This window comes from Microtus oregoni, unplaced genomic scaffold, assembly GCF_018167655.1.
Source record: "Microtus oregoni isolate MIOR12 unplaced genomic scaffold, Mior012 000054F_ref0000373, whole genome shotgun sequence".
Taxonomy (NCBI): Eukaryota; Metazoa; Chordata; class Mammalia; order Rodentia; family Cricetidae; genus Microtus; species Microtus oregoni.
In genome coordinates, this window is record NW_024543830.1 from 8293307 (window position 1) to 8315251 (window position 21945).

A 21945-nucleotide genomic window follows, 5' to 3' on the forward strand; every position below is an offset into this window, starting at 1 on the left:
CGCCCATTTCCGTTAAACCTCTTCTCGATCGCTGTGATGTGTGGGAAGAGCAGGACGGCTCCCCAGAAAACTTCAAAGTCGAGCATGGGCTCTGTGCACCGTGTCCTCTTCGCCTGAGACATTTATCTCCTTAGGCCTTAGCCATTTCTAAACAGGGGCCTTTGTAGAAGGATGACTGGCCCTGACTACTGTACCAGGTAGGAAACGGATACCAGAAGAACCACTCTTGAAGGACAGTCAGCACATGTCAGTCACAGGAAGCCCCCTCGTCCCTCTTCCGATAGGCCACTTCTCTAGAACATCTATTATTATTATTATTATTATTATTATTATTACTATTACTATTACTATTAGTTATGATGAAAGACAAGTGAAGAAGACAGCAGCTGTCTTCTTTGAGTTGAATCCTGGTACTAGCTCTTGTAAACCAGGCTGGCCTCAAACTCACAGAGATCCACCTGCCTCTGCCTCCCGAGTGCTGGGATTAAAGGCGTGCGCCACCACCGCCAGGCCCAAAATGCTTATTTTAACTTGGTCTGTGACCAAGCTGTCACTTCATGATTTTAGTCTTTATATTTTCAGTATCCTCTTTCTTCTGTCACTCTCCTCCAGGATATGGTTGCTTATTAAATGCTAGCCACAAGGCCTGAACTAAATAACCTTACTATATGTGTATTTGCTTATGCAAGGCATCAGCACCATTAACCACTTTCCTTATCATCAGAAACATACTCTGCTTGCTTTAAAATTGAGTTTCTCGGTTTGTATTTTTTGTAAGATTTTAGTTTTATTTTAATTATGTGGATATGTGTCTAAGAGCAAGCATGTACACATGGGTGCAGTGCCCAAGGAGGCCAGCAGAGGGCATTAGACCCCCATAGAACTGGGTTACAGGTAGTTGTGACCCAGTGTCCTTTGGGGAGCCAAACTCAGATCCTCTGAAAGAGAGCAGTATGTACTCTTAACCTCTGAGCCATCTCTCCAGTCCCTTGTGTTTCTTTTTGACTTATAGTTCTTTATATATTCTGGTTGCAAACTACCAGACCTCTTGCCTTTTCTCTTCCTTCATCCTTTTCAATGAACAACAAATGGTCTTCATTTTCACATAGACAATTTCATCAATCTTTTCCTTCATATGTGGAACTTAATCTAATCCATTTAAAAAATGTTTGCCCTCCTTGAGGCTGTGACAGTCTAAGTTTTTAGAAGCTTCGGTGTTTTGCCTCATGCAGGTATACTTACAACCCATCCAGAGTGGCTTTCATAGCAAACAGGTCAAGATTCAGTATTTCAGTGTGGCTGTCCAGCAGACCCAACACCATTTATTCAAAACACTTTCTTCTCTCTAATGCCTCCATCATCATAAACCAGCCATTATGTGTGTGTTGATAGATTTCTGAACTTGCTAATCTGTTTCATTCTAATACAGATGGTTCTTGATAATACAGCTACATTCCAATGTATCAATTGTATACTGGAAACATTGCAAGTTCAAGGCATTTAATACACCCAACCTCTCAGACACCATGCTTGGCACGCAGCACACTGCAGAGTGTGGCCATTGGCTCTATGATCATGTAACCAATGGGAGCTACACTCACACCTGGTTCCCTGGTTCCAGAATCACCAGAGTATCCCACCACGTAACACCAGCACAGGAACACATAAAAGATTTGGAGTGCACTTTTTACCAAATGTGTGTTATTTTTGCACCATCATAAAGTCTAATAAATGCAAACTGAACCACTATAAGTGGGGGGGGGGGCATCTCTACTTCTTTTTACTTACTTTGGATTTATGTTATTTCATCTCTTTTCCTGCCCCTAAATCTTAGGTGACCTCCTCTTCTCCTCTCCCTCCATGAGGATTTATGTGCAGTAACAATTGCTAGGGCTGAGAGGCTCATGGGCTCTCCCTCTCCCAAGGAGCTAGTGGCAGTCAATGGTTGCTGGGTGGGGAGGGGGAGACTCATTCCTCCTATGCTCCTGAGATAATCTCTCACTCATGTGCTCATAGAAGAGACCCTAATTAAGCCTGTTGGGTCAAAGACAAAGTAGAAAGGAGTCTTAGAAGAAGGGGATCCACAGGAGTGGCAGAGGGACAAGAAGGGGATAATGGGTGAATATGACCAAAGGTATGAAAGCCATGATGAAGCCCACTATCATGTGTCACTAATCAATATATGCTAATAAATAAAAAAGAGAAAACCAAACCAAGGGCTGAGGATGGATCTCAGATGCAGAGCGCTTGCCCAGTGTGCAAAACCGTGGGTTCCACTCCAGCATCGCAAAAATAAACAACCAAATAAATAAATAAACATCCTAAGTGTGGGCCTCATACAACACAAGCTGCACTTCAGGTGAATCTTTGGAAGAGAGGCTGAGAGACTTTCATCAACCCCTCGTTAAAGGATACTCAGGAGGAAGGGAGGCATCTGGGAAGGTACCTACCTGGCCACAGTAAGTGTCCCCCAGCACTGCACTGTGGTCAGTCCCTGGCTCCTCACAGTGCAAGAGTTTAAGGATCAGAGACAGGTGGGTCCCAAATTTGACAGCATCATGCCCTTTGGGAGGTAAATTAACTTTCCAGAATCAGCTGTTTTCACTGTTAAAATGTGCACGATCATGTGAGAACCTAGAGATTGCTCACACGTGCATAAGTGGCTGACACAGCTGGACACCACGAATACTGTAAATACCCATTTCCTATTGTCAGTGAATTCATTTAGCACCTCTTGGGAACGACACGATCTTCTGGCCACCCCAAGGAAGACCTTTAGTGAAGTTAGGGTGGCCAAGACAGACAGTCAAAAGACATCATCTAATACTGTTCCACCTTCGGACATGAGATACGCCTCTGGGCTCCTATCAAAAGCATTGTACAAATTGTTTGGAAAACATTTGATATTTCCAACATTGATACGGTTATTTGTAAAAAAAAAAATAGCTCTTTGTGTGTCTTATATTTATGACCTTTATAGGTGTTTTTATTTTAAAGTTTTTACCTGTGTGTACTGCGGTGTTGGGGTGAATCAAGCCTTAGGTCTCACACATGCCAGGCTTGTACCCTGTCACTGGATTCCATTCCCAGCCCTGTGGCTTTTATTCTTAAAATAAATATCTTTATTATGGGTTGGTTCTTGAAATATCCCAATCTAGCTTTAGCAATCAGCAAAACATGCCAGAAGCAGTCTGGGCTAAGCACCAGGCAGGACTGGTTTGGTCCTGGCTCCCCTGCTTGCTAGACACAGGGCACTAAGCGAGTCCCTATCATCAGAATTCTTTACACTCATTCATAAGTAGGATCTGATGCTCATTCTTAACTTTGGTGGCTTAAAATGAGTCACTAAGGGTAACGCCTTTAGCGCGATGTTCCTTTCTTACCTCCTGAGGCCTGGTCCGCTGTCTTTCCAAATTGTCGGGAGTTAATGTTTTCAATACCCAAGACTTAGGTTTAGCATGACAAGTCAAGTACACTATTAAGCCCTTTACTTGCGCTGTATCATTTAGTCCCTTTAGGCCTCCTCACTCTACACATAAAGGCACTAATAAAGACCTTGGAAATATTGCCCAGTGTCACATATCCAGAAAGTGACAGAACTATGATCTGGACTGTGTGACACCTTCATCATGCTCCCAAACCCCACATTCTGCCACTTCCCTACATCTCCCCTATATTTCTCCCCCATCTAGTTATCTTTCCTAATTTCTTCTCACATGAGCCACTGCTACACACCCACTTTTCCTCTTCTGCTAGAGTGTTCCCAATAGGTGTCACCCCTGCCTGGAGCAGGCTGTGTGTTTCCATCACCGAGCCATGTGCTATGGTGCATTCTGCACAGCTGAGCTCCAGCACACGCTACAGGACTCTGCTAATGGTATCTAGTGTGTTCTATGCTATTGGAATGTATAGAGCCTGGGATGCATTGTGTCAAGGGACAGTTCTTGTCCTAAGTTTTATTCAATGCCACCCCCATCACGATCTTTATGAAATGCTTGCCTAAGGTTTTCTGTACTCCCAATCCCAAATATCCCTCAGGAAAGAAGCAATTAAACATTACTCACCTATGTGAAAACAGATGTTGAGATGTGAGAGCCTGCTCACCTCTGGTGTCTCCCACCCCTTTCCTCAAACGACCAGAGCTATGGTAGGAATTGCCCCTATGTCATAGCTTTAGTTACAACTCGACATAATCCTAGAGTCGCCTAGAAAGGGAGATTCCACTAAAGAATTGCTCAGGTCAGATTGGCATGAGGTCATGTCTACGAGGCTTTTCCTTAATTGCCACTTGATTTAAGAGGGCTCAGCCCACTGTGCCGAGCAGGAGTAGGTGAGCTATATATATAAAGGTATATAAATAAAGGTAGCTGAGGGGCTGGGGATATGATTGGACACTTAAGGGCACTTTCTTCTCTTGCAGAGGGCTCAGCTTTGGTTGCCAGAACCTACATAGAGCATAACAACCACCAGAGGAATCTGATGCCTTCTTCTGACCTCCTGGGGCACCAGGCATGCATGTGCTATACATACATACACACAGGAAACATTCACATACATTAAAAATAGATAATTTTTTTTTAATTAGAAAAGTAGCTGAGCAAGCAGAACAGGCAATCCAGTAAGCAGCGTTACCCTGTGGTCTCTGCTTCAGTTCTTGCCTTTAGGTTCCTGCCTTGTGATTTCTGAAGTCCTCACTGTCTTTTATTTCTCCCCTTCCTTTCCTATGGATGAGAATTCAGCTGGTGTCACGCTCATCCCATTGGCCACGTCATGAATAGAAACCCAAGTGACCTGAAGCTGCCGCAGGTCCCCAGGCACGCTGAAGCTGACTAATTTTAATTACCAACTTCTCTAGGAGCTGTGTCAGTGGGGCCCCTACCTACGGGCTTAAGGCCAGCACATTAGACCGAATTCCGTAACACAATTACCAAACTGAAATATATCATTATCATTTCATTTCCTCCATAATTGTGCTAATTAAGTGCGATTTTTTTCTGAAAAAAGTAATTTTCCAGATTACCTTCAATGACACTTTATGAAGTGCAGTCGCCTTCTCTCTGGCTCTGGTTGAGTCCCAGCGGTTCTGTGGTTTCATCCAGGATCTGTACGCATTCTTATTGTCGTCTTTTTAAGGCTAATGTTTCTCCCGCATTTAAGCGAGGTGGCCTTGGTTCTTTGCTCTTGCGATAGGTAGGTTATACAAGCAGTGTTTTGTGTTTATCCCCGTTTACTCTGGAACTCACAGAACATTCTTTCTCCGTGGAGCAGAGCAGCACACACGATCAGACCTGTAGTTATGACTAAAACCATCTGCCCCTTGGACAAAACTTACAGATGTGAGCCAAGTCCAGATGTGAGTCAAGGGAGAAGGCAGTTACCATGGTAAAGAGGAAAGACAAGTTATGGGCGGGGGTGTATCTGCCAGTTCTACCTTGACTGGCTGAAAAGAGTTTCTCAGAAGGACCACCATCCTGTCTCAAATATGAGTGGAATGTGGGTAAGCAGGAGACAGGAGAGCAGGAACTCTGCACAGGAGAAAGACGAGCAGGGTTGGGAAGGCAGAGTGTGACCCTGCAGCCCGTGCAAGCCTGGGCCTTGATATAAAGAAAGAGGATTGAAAATAATCTTGAACCTTCAAAGCAGTGTTGAAGAAAATACAGGAGACAGGGTGCCATGGTACCACACAGTCAAACCTCCGTTTGCTGTCTTCCCTAGTTAGCTTTCCAAATGGCTCGCATAGAAGGCCACACGGGGCAGCTGCTCCCCAAATCCCTTTTCTTCCACGCTGTCAAGCCTCAAAAAGATCTTCCAGCCCAGCCTATGTGCACATTCCTGTTTCCTCGGCCTCTTTTTTTCTAGCTATACTTCTTCTTCTATCCTTAGCCCCTTTGTTCTTTTTTTATGCAAATCTACCTAGCTTAGTGTCTTTGGCTGTGTTTCCCATTCATCGCCCTCATCTCTTTTGTAAAGGTCTTGGAGTCAATTAGACAATCCCAAGCCTTAATGAGCTGGAAGTGCCAAGGACACCCTTGTGGCTAGAATGTTTGCTTCTGTGTTTGAAAAGGAACATGTACTATTTGTTCATGGATCTTTAAATTGAAGAAGGAAAATCAACAAACCATCGGACAGAGACAAAGCAGACGACGAAGGGGGACGGTGGGAGAGGAAACTGCCAGGCAGGAACAAGAGGAATTCACTGTGTGCCAGGCAGTGCTTGGCACCAAAGGCCAGGCTGGGAAATCTGCAACTCATTCCAGAGTCCATAGTAACCACGGGAACTCAGGGACTAGGTGGCAGGTGTATTTGGATTGTACACTAAGCAAGCTCCTTGCAAGATCAATGCGTTCAAAATGTGTGGGAAGGAGGCAGACAGGCGCAGAGGGAAAACCAATAAGGAATCTGAAAAGTACACTTGAGCAGCGTCCAAGACCCATCATAGTGACGTCTGAGGGTGTCAGAAAGGCTTGTGAGGACCAGCTTAAGAACTTAAACCAGGCGTTTGTGTGAAGACAATACAGAGGCCAGGCAGCACCTCCTGCAGTCTTGACTATGCCCAGCAGCCAGCACGGCTCTTAGGATGAGGCTTCCCATGGTCTCTCCTGCACTTCCTAGTTTCTGCTCCTTGATTTTCTTGGGCTCCATGGCCATTGCCTTAGCTTCACATTCATGTTACAGGAACCTCTAAAAATAATCTGTCACCCTAGGGTGCTCTCGGGCAGAACAGCAGGCACAAAGAAGCCCCAGCCTGAGTGTGCTGTAGGCTGCACAACTGAAGGAAAGGCCATAGAATGGAGATATCACCATAGTAATGCTCTTATAGACGGTAGGATCAAAGAGGTGAGGAAGGAGGCTTCTATTGTGGATCAAAGCATCATTAAATACCACTCTTCATTATGATGTAGATAACATCGTAACCTCAGAACCATCACTTCCCTTCTTGGTGCCTGAGTTTCTCCATCATTCCAAGGAAGATCAAGTTTCAGCTCATTAGGATTTAACTTTCTTCAGAATTACTAATACTAATTAACAGCAAGTACAGCTTTGCGTCCCGCCTGCTTAGCTAGGAATAACACCTTACTTGTGTAATTGCCGTTTGCAGATCAAGTTTACCCCCATTTGATTTGTTCCTCATAACAACCTCTCAGAGGCTGTTACCTCCACTTTCCTGGGAGTCAGAGGAGTCACACGACTTATTTAAGGTTGCATGGCAGACTTGAATACTCATGTTCAAACCCTCAACTCCAACGTGTTCTCCTCTTGCCGCCTCTCCAGGTTTGGGGAGATTGTTCCTACAAAAGCTATTGTGCACAGCAGATCTGCTGTAGATGTTAACATGGATTCCTCCTCTTTCTAGTCATGTCTTTTAAATAAAACGCTTTTCTCTACTTCTGATTGATCTGGACATCTCTGTCCGGCTTGCATTAATGAAGGGCTTGGCTGTCAAAGTACCGGGGCTTCACTGTTCCTTCCTGAATCGCAGGCAAACACTTCATCACCGTCAGGACGTTCACCTCGGCTGGAAACATCGGAGAGGATGGGATTCTGAGCTGCACTTTTGAACCTGACATCAAGCTCAACGGCATCGTCATCCAGTGGCTGAAAGAAGGGACCCTGGGTTTGGTCCACGAGTTCAAAGAAGGCAAAGACGATTTCTCGCAGCAGCACGAGATGTTCAGAGGCCGGACCGCGGTGTTTGCTGATCAGGTGGTGGTCGGCAACGCTTCCTTGAGGCTGAAAAATGTCCAACTCATAGACGCTGGCACCTACACATGCTACATCCGTACCTCCAAAGGAAAAGGGAGCGCCAACCTGGAGTATAAGACTGGAGGTGAGTTACTTCCGCAGGGTGGGCAGAGGGGCACCCAGAGATATCTGAGAATAAAGGTCACCAGTCGCTGATGAAATATAGTGTGTTCATAAATGACCAATATTGGACCAAACTCTTTCATCTCTGTTAGTAGTGATCTGGTTGTTGTGCCCAAGACCACACCAACTTCCACAGTGACCTGCTATAATATTAGGACTTCAAATATTTCCTTCGAGTCTCTCACCACCTTTGAATTTCTAGGTGTATTCCCAAATCTCTGTCTCTGTCTCTCTCTCTGTCTCTCTCTGTCTCTCTCTCTCTCTCTCTCTCTCTCTCTCTCTCTCTCTCTGTGTGTGTGTGTGTGTGTGTGTGTGTGTGTGTGTATGTGTGTCTCCAGGGTCTCACTCTGTAGCTCACTATGTAGATCAGGTTAACCTTGAACTCACGAGATCTGCCTGCCTCTGCCTCCCAACTACTGGGATTAAAGGCTCCTAGCTAATAAATGCAGTCTCTTGAAGGCAGGCCCTGTTGTTGCTACTAAGGGAAGCCTACCATCTGTCCTGAGATATTTCTATACTAATCAGGACCAAGCCCACATCTGAGAAGAGTCTTTCCAGAGACTTCTGTCAGAGAGCAATTTTAGGAGCGGTCCAAAAGGACCAAACCAAAGCAACGTGTCATACGAACTCAGTATTACCGCCCCAGTGAAACCCGCACTTCCTTGCCAACCCAGTCTAACAGATATTTCCCGAAGCTGTCTACAAGGGATTCAGATAGCTGCAATGAAGAATACAGAGATGATTAGTAAACAGAAGTGACTGTCCCTCCTTTCACGGTGCTTCCAGTATAGATCTTAGCAAACTGAAGGACTGCCCAGGGGAAACAACAGAGAATAACAAACAACACCTTCTGGAAGTAGAAATAGCCGGGCGGTGGTGGCGCTTGCCTTTAATCCCAGCACTCGGGAGGCAGAGGCAGGTGGATCTCTGGGAGTTCGAGACCAGCTTGGTCTACAGAGCTAGTTCCAGGACAGGCTCCAAAGCCACAGAGAAACCCTGTCTCGAAAAAAAAGAAAAGAAAGAAGGAAGGAAGGAAGGAAGGAAGGAAGGAAGAAGAAATAGAACAAAAGAGGGGTTCAAAGGAAGGGAGAGAGCACACCCAAATCACATGAGGGAAGGAGAAAGAAACCCCCAGGAAGAAGCTGAAAGGGGCCTTGAAGGATGGGTATCAAGTAGCCTGTGCTCCCGAGTCTAACCTGGGCTTCATGGGCCTTTCTTAAACTCCTCCTTATATGTGTTATGTCACAAAGCACTGCCCTAGATCCAGGCCTGGATGAGGACGGTGACCCAAACAGCATAACCTCTCTTAGCCTCAGCGTCTTTATCTGAAGAGGGAGCCTGGTGGGCAATATCAAACAGTAAAACCAACTGCACAAACTCCATGGAAAAGCCTAAAACAGTGAGCCAAGAAAACACTCTACTGAATTATGACTCGGGGTCTAAAGCACACAAAACACTTACAAGGAGGAAGATGATACAATTCTCTTCAGACAGAAATTCCAAATAATTTGCTTCCCTCTCTCCTTCTCCAGGAGGGGAAGGCACCATTTGATAGTCTTCCCACTCAGCTCAGTCAGTGTATGCTGGAGACGTGAATTCAGGTTTCTAAGACACCTAACACACGCCCCTCACATCGTCGGGTGTGGAGAGCTCGCGCCTTCCAGCGTGCCGTGCTGATGGGAGGAGAACCTTACCCTGCAACGGTCTTCCTCTCCAAAACCCCACCTGACTCCTACCATGAGAAGAACATCCCGTAAATCCCAACACGAAGGCACCCTACACAATACCTGACCACTACTAAAACTACTGTTTAAAAAAAAAAAAACTTTTAAAAAAATGGGAAGATTGAGAAAATGCCACAGTTCATATAAACCTGAGGTGAAATAATTAAACCGTACTGGCATACTAGTGAGATTCTGGGACAACAACAGCATTCCCAACATTAACAGGAAAATGGGCAAAATACAAATAAAGTCTAGGGTTTAATTAGCAGTGATGCTGGTTTCTCGATTTTGACAGAAGAACAAAGGCCATTGAAGATGCTTCATTACAGGAAACTGAACGGGAAACTTACAGGAATTCTCTTACTGAATATTGTCTTTGAAACTTTTATGTAAATCTAAAGTTGTTCATATAATTAAATTTATTTGTAAGCTAACTTTAAATTTTTAGTAGATTGGGACAGCACTGGAAAGGTGGCTCAGTTGTTAAGAGTCCTAGCTATTCTTCCAGCATGCGCACGCCTGCACATGGCAACCCAAGAACTATGATCCCCTTCTGGACTCTACAGGCACTGTGTGCACATGGTGCACACATGGACATGCAGGCAAACAGTCAAATGGATAATATAAAAATAAAGCCATTTTTTTAAAGAAAGTAGAACTGGGCAGTGGTGGTGCACGCCTTTAATCCAAGCACTCAGGAGGCAGAGGCAGGTAGATCTCTGTGAGTTTGAGGCCAGCTTGGTCTACAGAGTGAGTTCCAGGACAACCAGAGCTGTTCCACAGAGAAACCCTGTCTTTAAAAAAATAAATAAATAAATAAAAATAAAAAAGAGAGAGAGAATAAATTAGTAAAATAAAATAATTCCAAAATTTTAAAGTTTGAGCATAGGTATAATAACAGATAACCATAGGATTATTTTGAAGCTCAAATAAAGTAATGCCTGACATACACTTCTAGCACAAAGCATATGCTCACGACTTAGTTTCCATATCGCCTCCTAGGGACGCGTTCCCTACCTGCTCCAAGCATGTGCATCTCATCTTCCTTGCTATGGAACAGGCTTGCTGGGAGGAAGGTGAAGAGCAGGGTGTGTTGGCACACACCTGTATCCTCAGCGCGTGGCACCGAAGGCCAGAGGATCAGGAGTTCCATGTCATCCTCAGCTTCATGGTGAGGTTAAGGCCAGCGTGGGCTACATGAGACTGACTCAGAAACAAACAAAAACAGGCAAGGGAAAGGTTTCCTTTCGTTCTCACTTAGCACCAGCCTAACCCTAAGCAAAAAAGCAGCTAAATGGCGTAATGAATTACTGACTACCTGGAGGCCTGGTGAGAGGGCTCAGTAGATGAAGGTGCTCAATACTCAAGCTGTCAACCTGGGTTTGATCCCTGAAACCATGTGTCTTAACGACTTTTCAATTGCTCTGAATAGGCACCATGATCAAGCCACCTATAGGGTAAGTTATATTCGGAGCTCACAGCTTCAGAGAGTGAGTCCATGATCATCACAGTAGGGAGATTGGCAGCAGGCAGTCAGGCATGGCGCTGGAGCAGTAGCTGAGAGCTGACATCTGATTCACAAGCATGAGACAGAGAGAGAGAGAGAGAGAGAGAGAGAGAGAGAGAGAGAGAGAGCGCTCTGAGCTGGGATGGTGTGAGCATGTGCAGTCTCAAAGCCAAGTGACATACATCCTCCAACAAGGCCACACCTTCTAGTCCTTCCCAAACAGTTCCATCAACCGGGACCAAGTATTCAAACATATGAGTTTATGGTGGCCATCCTTGCCCAAACAACCACACCATCTAAAGATGGAAGAGGAGAACCACTCTGCAAAACTATCCTCCAAGCTTCACAGGTGTGCTGTGACACATGGATCCTTACAGCCATCACCAGCACCACCAGGTCCATCAGTACCATCAGCACAACAATTTTTAAAAATATTAATTGTGGATTGCCATTTTGGCATAATAATAAGCCCAGATTCTCAACACTTATTTATTTATTTATTTATTTAGTGAGTTAGTTATTCTTCTTTTATGTTAATACAGAAGACCAAAGCTTCTTCTCCCTCCTTTCCTCCAAGTCTCTCCCTGCCACCCTTTCTTCCCCCAGATAAAACTCCCTCTGTTTCTCTTCATAAAAGAGAAGGCCTCTCAGGCATATCAACTATACACAATATAACAAGTTACAACAGACTAGGCATCCCCCCCCCCACACCACTACATCAATGCTGGACAAGGTGACCCAGTAAGAAGAAAAGGTCCCAAAAGCAGGCAACGGAGTCACAGACAACCTGGCTCCCACTGTTAGAAGTCCCACAAGAACACCAAGCTACACAACCATAACATATTGTGTTACTCTGCCTAGTTGCAGAAGAAGGAATTCTTAATTCCCAGATGTCACTTTAATGAGCAGCATTTCTTAGAATAAAACAAACGGCTGCCATTCTATTCCGAGGTATCAGAGCTTTAGTTTCCACACAAGCAAAGTCCAAATCCCCACGGCGACAAGGCCTGTGAGTGCTTTCTGTGGTGATAAGCGAGTGCTGTTACGTTGTTTGCTTCTTTCTCCTTCCTCCTCCCTCTTTATCTTAAAACATCAAATCCAGAAGCTATCCAAGGCTTGACCTTATTGTCACAAGGCAACAGACGTTTTCTTTCTTCCTTTCTTTTTCTTTATTTCCTTCCTTCCTTCCTTCCTTCCTTCCTTCCTTCCTTCCTAACGATCCTTGTACACGAAGGACATTACCTATCATAACACTGATATATTTGAAACTCAGGCCCCTGGAGTTTGTGGTATTGGACAAAGGGATATAATTTATAGGGATGCTTGGGGCAAATTATTATTTATTTATGCCCATGACATAAAGGGCCACACAAAAATCACCATGGGAAAGCTCTGAGTCACTTAAGTGACAAAAGTGATTGTGGTTGGGTTGTTTGTTTGTTTGTTTGTGACAAGGTTTCTCTGTGTAGCTTTGGAGCCTGTTCTAGAACTAATTCTGTAGACCAGACTGGCCTCGAACTCACAGAAATCCACCTGCTTCTGCCTCCTGAGTGCTGGGATGAAAGGCGTGCGCCACCACCGCCCTGCTGATTGTTTGTGTTTTTAAGACCTAGCACTTTAAGGCTTTTTTTGTATAATCTGTCTTCCCTTGACATTTATCCTTTTTGACTTTTGCCCCTGCAGCCTTCAGTGTGCCAGAGATAAACGTGGACTATAATGCCAGCTCAGAGAGTTTGCGCTGTGAGGCTCCTCGGTGGTTTCCCCAGCCCACAGTGGCCTGGGCCTCTCAAGTTGACCAAGGAGCCAACTTCTCGGAAGTCTCCAACACCAGCTTCGAGTTGAACTCTGAGAATGTGACCATGAAGGTTGTATCTGTGCTCTACAATGTCACAATCAACAACACATACTCCTGCATGATAGAGAACAACATTGCCAAAGCCACAGGAGCCATCAAAGTGACAGGTGGGTTTCCTGGGGCTTCCTGTCTCCCTTGCTGTAGGATGAAGCCCAAGATCTGGGGGTTCTAGTCTAGTCAGGCACTCTCTTCTTAAACACACTTGCACACCTCTCCATGTTTATCACATGTATTATTAGAGAGAAGATACGTCAGTTAAAACTGAATTTATCTGATATGTACCAGGGTGCAAACATCTCTAGTCTTCCAGATCCTCTGGAGCAGTGGTTAAGTATGGGTTGCAACCCCTTTGAGGGTCACCGGGGTCACCTCAGATCATTGGAAAACACAGATATTTACATTACAATTCATAACAGTATCGAAATTACAGTTATGAAGTAGCAATGAAAATAATTTTATAGTTGAGGGTTACCACAACATGAGAAACTGTGCTAAAGAGTCACAGTGTTAGGAAGGTTGAGAACCACTGCTCTAGAGACTTTGACCATAACTGATTTATGTAATTGAAAGCCTCACACAGCACAATATTTATAGCATATTGGTTGACAGTGGTGACTGAGACTGGCATGAAAATGCACACCTTTAATGCTAGCCCTTGGAAGGTAGGTAGGTCTCTGTGAGTTGAGCTAACCTGCTCTACAAAGTGAGGTCCAGGCTAGGCAGAGCTACACAGTGAGACTCTGTCTCAATTTCCTCCCTCCAAAATGCATTGAATGACTTCTCCTCTGTTTTCTGGAGAGCTTTAGCACTCGGAGGCTCTTTCTAAATCTGTGGGAATACTTAGTGCAGTGGAGAGATACGATGGCTATTTGACAGCTGTGACCGAGTTAACTGGTCCACTGCACCCTAAATTCCCCCAAATTCACAAGATCCCTACCTGTCCTTGGGAAGATCTGGAGTCTGAAGATCAGAGGCCTACCCCTCTGACTCCATCTTCCTCAGCCATCGTGGGACTGAATGGCCATCTCACCAATACTGACTAGTCGTGACCACTATTGAGGGAAATCCTAAAACCTTAGAGGGAAGTGACCTCTCAGCAGCCTGTCTGAGAAGCCTCCTCACCTGCCTGGGGTGCTTTAGTGCATTTAGTGCATGCCAAACTTAGGAGGAAGCCAGTTTCAAGAAAAAACAGACTCAGCTGGAATTTATGAGGCTGTGGCTCCTTGTGCCTTGCGGAACCCTGTCTTCAGAGACTGGAGTATGCCAAAAGAGCCCCTGTCTGTATCAAGTCTAGAAAAGTTCAAGCGAGTATCTTGTACACTGTAAGTTCCTGACAAAGGATGGCTGAGTTTAACTGACTAAATCACAGCAGCCTATATTTGTATTCAAATTTTAGTTATGAAAGTTAATCTGTAGGAGAGCAGAAAATACTTGCAAATCATATATCTAATAAGGTATTAATATCCAAAAGAATCCTTATAACTTAACAAAAAAAAAGCTAAATAGCTAAATTTAAAGGTTTTGTTTTTCGGTGCAGACCCAGGATCTTGTACATGCTAGGCAAGCAGTCTGCCTGGAATTATATCTCCAGGCAGTGAAGACTGTTGCCTTTCTCCACTTTCCATGGATGTGTGCTTTTCATTTGGCTGTGTATGTGGTATCTATATGCATGTTTTTCATTTGGCTATGTATGTGGTATCTATGTGCATGTTTTTGTATCTATGTGCATGTGTATGTGGTATCTATGTGCATGTTTTTGCATGATTTTCACACTTGTCCTGAAACACATTAGTACAGGGTCTCTCAATTAAACCCGGAGTTAATCTCGATAGCCTGCCTGCTCTTGGGATTGATCCCCAGTTCCCACACTTTGAGATTGGAATTATGGATATGATGCCACGCCCACCCCCACGTTTATGTGAGCTTCTGGTGAACTCAAGTCCAGTCCCCCTGCTATCATGGCAGGCATCTTTAACCACTGATCCATTTCTTCAGCCCCCTGAGCATTGAGTTTGAAAATAAGTGTATGAGAAAGAGCGTTTTTCTAATTCTGTTACTCAAATGACCAAAAAAACACATCAAAGCGTGCTTCACGACATCCATCCTGAGAGGAAAGCTAAGTGAAACAGCAGGAAGCTAATCTCTCCAGACTCCCAAGCCCATTGAGATGGTCACTAACACGCCACCGAAAAAAAAAATCAAGGCACAGAATTAACAAGGGTTGGTGAGGAACAGAGGAACTAAATCACTCGTGCACTGTTTGTAGGACGGACACTCGTGGAATCAATGGAAAATGGCAAGCTCTAAAAATAGACCAGCCATATGATCTGACAGCCATACTTTTAGGTATAGCCCCAAAAAATCAAAGAAAAGTCTTGAATAAATATTTGCACGTTCATAGTCATAGTGATACTATTTATAATAGTCAAAAAATAAAGCCTGAAATGTCCATTGATGGCACAGAAAGCAAGTGGACAGAATGGATACGCTATAGTAAATGCACACCGTGAAATACTAGTCAGCCCGGGCAGTTGCTCAACAAGTATGTGTTCTGTGCCAACTATGTTCATAGCACTTTTCAACGCCATGAGATACCTAGACAAATGGTACAAATATCATTAAAAAGTTAATCCCAGTATTAATAAGGGCCCTCTAAGGGAGAGTTGTTATTTGTGACTAGACCGGAGCAGTGGGTAAGCAGAATTCGAGTGACATTATAAAGGAGAAAATAAGGACTCAGATGCCTTGAAATCAGGAGCCTGTGGCGGTGGTCCAAGGGAGGGATTGTGAGCATATCTCTCCTTTGAAAGAGAAAAAGAATAGAAATTCTTGAATAGAAACAAATCCATAGATCTTGATAAAGCAAATGTGAACGTCAAGAGCAATAAAAGTCAAAATGGGTTCGATGTCACCACCCCGGATGTCTAGGAACCTAGCAATGCAACCACCACAGCAGGGAAATAGCAGCGATATGGGCGGGGAGGAGATAACGGTTTATAGATGATGCTCTTCAAATGTCCGTGGAGGACGCAGGCAGAGATGGCCGCGCTCGGCACACCAGCTATCACATGGCAGCGTGGGGGCTGCATTCCCATGCCGTGTGTTTGACTCTGGGAGCAGGATCCCTGTGTGTCTAACCTGTGAGTGCCCATCTCCCTTCCCTGGAGAAGGAGGCCATCGGAAGCTAACATACATGGTTGAGCTCCCTCTCTCTCTGCTGTCACTACCATGAAAGGCATAGTCCGCTCTGCTCTCTAGGCTAACGGTGCTTTAGGAGCAGGATCTGTCCCAGAAGATGGGAGCCTGCCACACTCTGGTGCTGTCTGCTACAGGGTGAGGGTCCAGGCTGCGGCCGCCTGCTTCCTACCAAGTGTCACCCTTCACCGCTAGATTTTTGAGCAGCAGAGGTGTAATTTAGGTCTTCTGCTTGCCTGGCTTTTGTCCTCAGCGCCAAGCTGGGGAAAGGGTTTTATTTATTGGACTCCTCCGAAACCCGACAATATGGAGCTGGAGATGTGGCACAGCGGTTAGGAGCATATTTACTTTCACAGGGCACCCAAATTCGGTCCCAGCAGCCACATGGGGCAACTCACAACCACCTGCAACTCCAAATCCAGGGGATCCGACACCCAGTTCTGGAGCTTCCAGGAGCTGCGCCCACACAGGCAGGTGCTCACAGCAGACAGACACACAGAAAAATCAAATAAATCTCTAAGGAAAGATGAAACCCAATAGTTGATACTAAAAAATATTTACTGACAGGTGGTGGTGGCAACATGTGACTTTAATCCTAGCATTTAGGAGGCAGAGGCAGGTGGATCTCTGTGAGCCTGGTCTACAGAGCAAGTTCCAGGCTGTTACAGAAAGAAACACTACCCTGAAAAACCAAAATCATGAATTTACTGAATAATTGTGTTTTTTAACTGACCTATTTGGTAGCAACAATAAATCCAGATATGAAAGTTAAGACAGAATTAAACTGAAGAAATACCTTTGTAAGCGGGGGTCGTGGAGGAAATAGCTATTCGGCTGAGTAGGTCTACTGTATTGGTTGTGTTCACAGCTAACACTTGAGTGACCATTCGCCGGGCACCGTGCTAAGTCACCCAGGGATCCTTATAATCGCCCTGTGAAGTGGGCCATCCTATTTTAGCTTTCTTTGTAGAGGAGGAAACTGGAGCCAGCGTGTACTGAGTTACTTACTGAAGTCACACACCTAATGAGTGACAGAACTGAAATGGCCACATGAAATCGGATTGTCTAGGATGAGTAGAAGAGGAAATTGACAGTTCCTTATTTTATGGAGATGTGATGGAATCCGATGGCCCAGAACCTGTGAAGGCCCCTGCCTGGGGAGAAGTAGGTCCAAACTCAAGGAACTGGCCTGAGCCCTTCCGTTAGCAACGTTGTCTCGTAGTAACCATCATTGATGTCGTGCTTCATTCGGCTGCATCCTCACCGACTTGGACCACAGAGTGGACCTTGCTCCATAAAAAGGGAAACATCCGAGTTCATTTCAAAAGTGTGGAGAGAAGAAGACAAAATTACCCTGTTAGACACAAATTGCTCCGTTTTTCAGATGCTCTTTCTTCTTCACGTGAAGGGGACATTCAGCTTCTTCTCTGTGACTTTGAACTTTTTTCTCTCCTCTTACAGATTCGGAGGTCAAAAGGCGGAGTCAGCTACAGCTACTGAACTCGGGGCCTTCCCCGCGTGTTTCTTCTGTCCTTCTGGTTGTCTGGGCACTGCTGTCTCTCTCTACTGCCAGATGCTAAGATGAGGGGTCTTGGCCACACGAAAGCATGCAAAGTGGCTGGTACGGCAGGTGAGCTAAAACACAGAGCATTGCTGGACGGCTGAGCCCACACTCTAATAGCCGATCCAGTGCTCCAGCCCTAGAAGGCTGAGCCCACGCCCTTAACAGCCGAGCTGCTCCAGCCCTAGACTAATCGTTAGGAAGCAGGAGTCCAGCAGCTGCCAGCATCAGCCACGTGAAGGAATACACCTTAATGCTAGGGCGGGGACTTTTCCCAGCGTTGTGGAAGGCTAAGGTTTCTGAGGAGTTAGTACTAGGCAAGAGCAGAGTCCTGAGCGACAGGTATGAAAACAAACTACACAACTCAACTCTTTGTGTAAATCCAAACACCTATTTTTCATTTGCTGAGTGACTAGCCTGCCCACCTTGGGCCCAGGTGACTCACCAGCTGGCCTCCTGCTGAGATGTGTTCTCTGGCTCCAATTACTGATGGGACATTTCCATCTAACGATTCTTCTGCAAGTAAAATTTGCTCAACGCTGAGCTGTGAAGTTCAGCACTCCTACGTTCCCACGAGGCCTGAGGCTCACAGTCCCAGGGTTTTCCTGACTTCTCTGTTCTTCCGGTCAGTGCCTTGTCACAAACTATACCTACAGCCTTGCCTCCAAGTCGTCTCTCAGACTGATCCCAATCCCTTTTTTATCATCTTATATCCAAGTTAATTCTAATTTATTTTATTATTTTATGTCCATGGGTGCTTTGGCCATATGGAGCTCTACGCAGCCTGTGTGTGCTTGGTGCCCACAAAGAATGACGGACGAGTGTATGCGATTTCCTGAAATCAGAGTTACAGACAGTTGTGAGCTGACACGTGGGTGCTGGGAATCGAACCTCCATCCTCTGAAAGAGCAAGCAGTGCTCTTCACCTCTAAGCCATCTCTCCAGCCCTAGACTAATTCTTTCCCTGTTACAGGCAATAAGAAACTAGGTACCAGAATGAAAATATTCAAACACTGTTTCAGCATGGTGTCTTTTTGCTCAGGAACCCAGAATGAGTCTGGGCAGAAATGTATCAGAGATATAATCTTCAGCTGAGCAATCAGAGGCCTCTAACTTTCTTCTCTCAAAATATCTCTCTGCCTTCAACACACACACACACACACACACACACACACACACACACACACACCTTCTGGCTTTGCTCTCTCCCTCCCTGTTTTTTTCTGGGAAATTTATTCTAAACCAGTTCATATCCATGACTTCCTTTATCCATTTCAGGGAAGTGTTTTTTAGCCTAAGACCCCTTTCCTGGGGGTCCTTGAATCCCACATTCACCTGCCATGTATACAGCACATCCTGCCTAGATAGTTATGATCTGGAGGGAGGTGGAAATGTGTTTATTTGTTTCTTCTCTTCCCCTTCGTGTTCTCTAAGCTCTTAAGACAGTGCAGTATAAAAAGTGGACTGGTTGTAAAGAAACCTGCCAGCTACCTTCACTTCTGACCCCATGGTTTTCCACAGGAGGAAAGAGGAACTCTATCTTTCTCCCTTGATCCCTGTTTCCACTCTAAATGTTTTTTTTGTTTGTTTGTTTGTTTTTAGTTTGGGTTTTTTTTTGGGGGGGGGTGTTCGAGATAGGGTTTCGCTGTAGTTTTAGAGCCTGTCCTAGAACTCACTCTGTAGGCCAGGCTTGAACTCACAGAGATCCACCTGCCTCTGCCTCCCAAGTGCTGGGATTAAAGGTGTGCGCCATCACTGCCCAGCTATTTTCAGCTTTTTAAACAAGTCAAGTCATACATGTGAAAGACAATGTTCACACAAAGCACACAGGGTTACATACATCCTCAGTTACTACTTTGTTCTCTACAGAAAGGAACTTTAAACCAAACTTTTTTCTGGAGGAGATTTTGGGTTTTCGATTTGTTTGTTTTTCTCTTGGTAGATTTCTAAACTAAAGGGTCTCATTATCTGAGACACACATTCTTATTGGCCGTGGCATTTTCGTCACACACTATCTGGCTAGGAGTAGAGGCAGACAGGACAGTGTCTACCAGCCTCACTCCAGAATCCTGTCCATCCTCTATCTCTCCGTTTCTGTGTGTTCTGAGGGCCTGCTGCTCCCCTGAGACTGTAGCTGGATGGTCCTCCTTTAGTTTAAAAGTGAAGCCATCACCTTCCCTCATCAGCCCATACACCGTGGACCACGGCAGGACAACAGAATAAAGAAAAAACAATCCTGTTTCAAAACAGGAAGTATACTCACACAGAGGCAAGTGGGGGAGACTCTGGGTTCCCAGTGAGCTTTAGCTGAGTGCCTCTCACAATGTCTCCCTGCTGTTCTTTCCAGAATCCCAGAGATCTACAGACATAGTCTCCACGACATATGACCTAGTTTTGTATTTCTGGGAGAAAATGAATTCATGTCTAGAAGTCTAGAGTGAACCGACAGGAATAAGACGCAAAGAAGAAAACAAAAGCAACTCACAGATGCTTCCGATAGGAACAAGACGGACCTAGAAACTATTTCAACCAAACTAGAGTGTAGTTGGACTGCTAGTACAATGTGTGCAGGGTGGGCGATTTCCCAGGCCTCAGGGACCTCCCCTTGGCCGCCAGCTCCAGGGGAGCGAGAGGATGGGCTGTTAGTGTTGCTCTCAGAGCTCCTGGATGGGTTTGATCGCCATATCCTCGTTTTGTATTCAGCACATTAAACATAGTGTACACTGTGAAAAGCAGCTAATCAGCCACCACTTCACAATTCGGAGGTGGCAGCGTTTGAGTGACGGGCCCCGTGATGCTCTTCTCATTAGGATGCTTTCAAAAGCGCTTTGGCTTCTCCTCCCACCTGACAAATGTCAACCATGTAGGGAGGGTGATCATAATTTCAGGGCAAACAAAATAGTCAAGTGATGCTGATTTTTCCAAATAATCTCAATGACTTCTTCTCGGGCAAACAAATGCAACTCAGCTCTCAGATGATGTGGATTTGTTCATGGCCCAGGAGAGGCGCTCTCCTCATCCTGTCCTGTGGCCTTATGTCATCATGAGGGTTGAAGTTTCTACTTTCTACCCTGCATGGATAGCTGTGACCTCAGAGCACTGCAGGGGTGAAGCGGCATGATTTCCCCCCTTCTTATCTTCCACGTGACATTTGGCAATGGAGGGAGACTAATTGCCACAACTAAAGGAAGAGGGAGAGCAGGGTTACTGGTACCTAGAGGGAAGAGCTCAGAGATTATGTTCAACATCTTGCAATAGACAGGACAAGTCCTACTAAGAAAAAAAAAATTATCCAACTTCAAATGCCAATCACATCAAGATTGGGAAATCCTGAATTAGAACAGAAAAGATACGGGGAAAAGGTGAGTGCAAGCAAGCCCATTTGCTTCTGACCGTGGGCATCGGCTGCTGTCTCTGGCTCCTGTGCAGAGAGCCCGATCTCTGCGCTGTGTGACATCATTCAGTGAACAGTTGGCGAGCGATGTGAGAGACTCTCCACGGGATTATCTTCAGTCATGGTACTGCTGTGGCCTCTCCCTTCATTCTGGCACACAGTAAGTTTGGCTCAAAGGCTGCCTGATTTCCATTTCAAGTTTTCTGTCTCTGGATTTACATCTCATGATCATGTCTGGACAAAATACAAGTTAAGGCAACAGAAATAAATCTTCCTCGAAACACACAGAGACTTCTGGGCTTTGGGAGTTGCGTTTGTTTTTAGGATGCTAGAGATCAAATCACTGAGCTATACCCTAGCCGACACAGAGACTTCTAAGAGAAAATGGGACAGTGTTCTTTGAAATGAAGGCTTGAGAAATGAAGCTTGGATGGATAGAGAACACTTTTTGCCAACTCTCTCCCCATGCTCATGTGTTGGTCACTATCTCCCTGGACTTTGGATCATGATGTCTGTATTACATTTTGTTACAGAAAGCTTGAGACCATTCTAGAGAATTATTAAATACACATTCCCTACACTGCTGTCTGCCTGGTCTGTCACAGAAGGTGAAAACGGAGAGATGGATGAAAAGTCTACAGGACATGGCCTAATGATCAACACCTCCCACAGATAACAGACCTTCCACAAATGTTAGTTGGTTAAATAGGAGAGGATGGGAATCTGTGTGGACTGAGTGTTCTGGGTAGTTACTTAAGGAAATTTCTACAGGCTTGTACCAGCCTAACCTGTTTCTATCAGGGAAAATAGTCATGGCGCTTGACTTGAAATAGATAAATTCAG

At 45.1% G+C, this 21945-nt stretch overlaps 1 protein-coding gene across 2 annotated transcripts in view; it reads left to right on the forward strand.

Annotated features, from left to right (window-relative positions):
* The window catches only part of Vtcn1 (V-set domain containing T cell activation inhibitor 1), a 66270-nt gene extending 44599 nt beyond the window's left edge, over positions 1 to 21671 (forward strand). Inside the window, exons 3-6 of one of the 2 annotated variants that reach the window (XM_041638163.1) lie at positions 7481 to 7828; positions 12781 to 13059; positions 17609 to 17777; positions 20056 to 21671. In XM_041638163.1, the coding sequence (XP_041494097.1) occupies positions 7481 to 7828; positions 12781 to 13059; positions 17609 to 17727 (746 nt within the window). In that variant the 3' untranslated portion in view covers positions 17728 to 17777; positions 20056 to 21671. The remainder of the gene's footprint in view (positions 1 to 7480; positions 7829 to 12780; positions 13060 to 17608; positions 17778 to 20055) is intronic. The other variant, XM_041638164.1, reaches the window with a different exon arrangement.
* Positions 21672 to 21945: the final 274 nt, after the last annotated feature.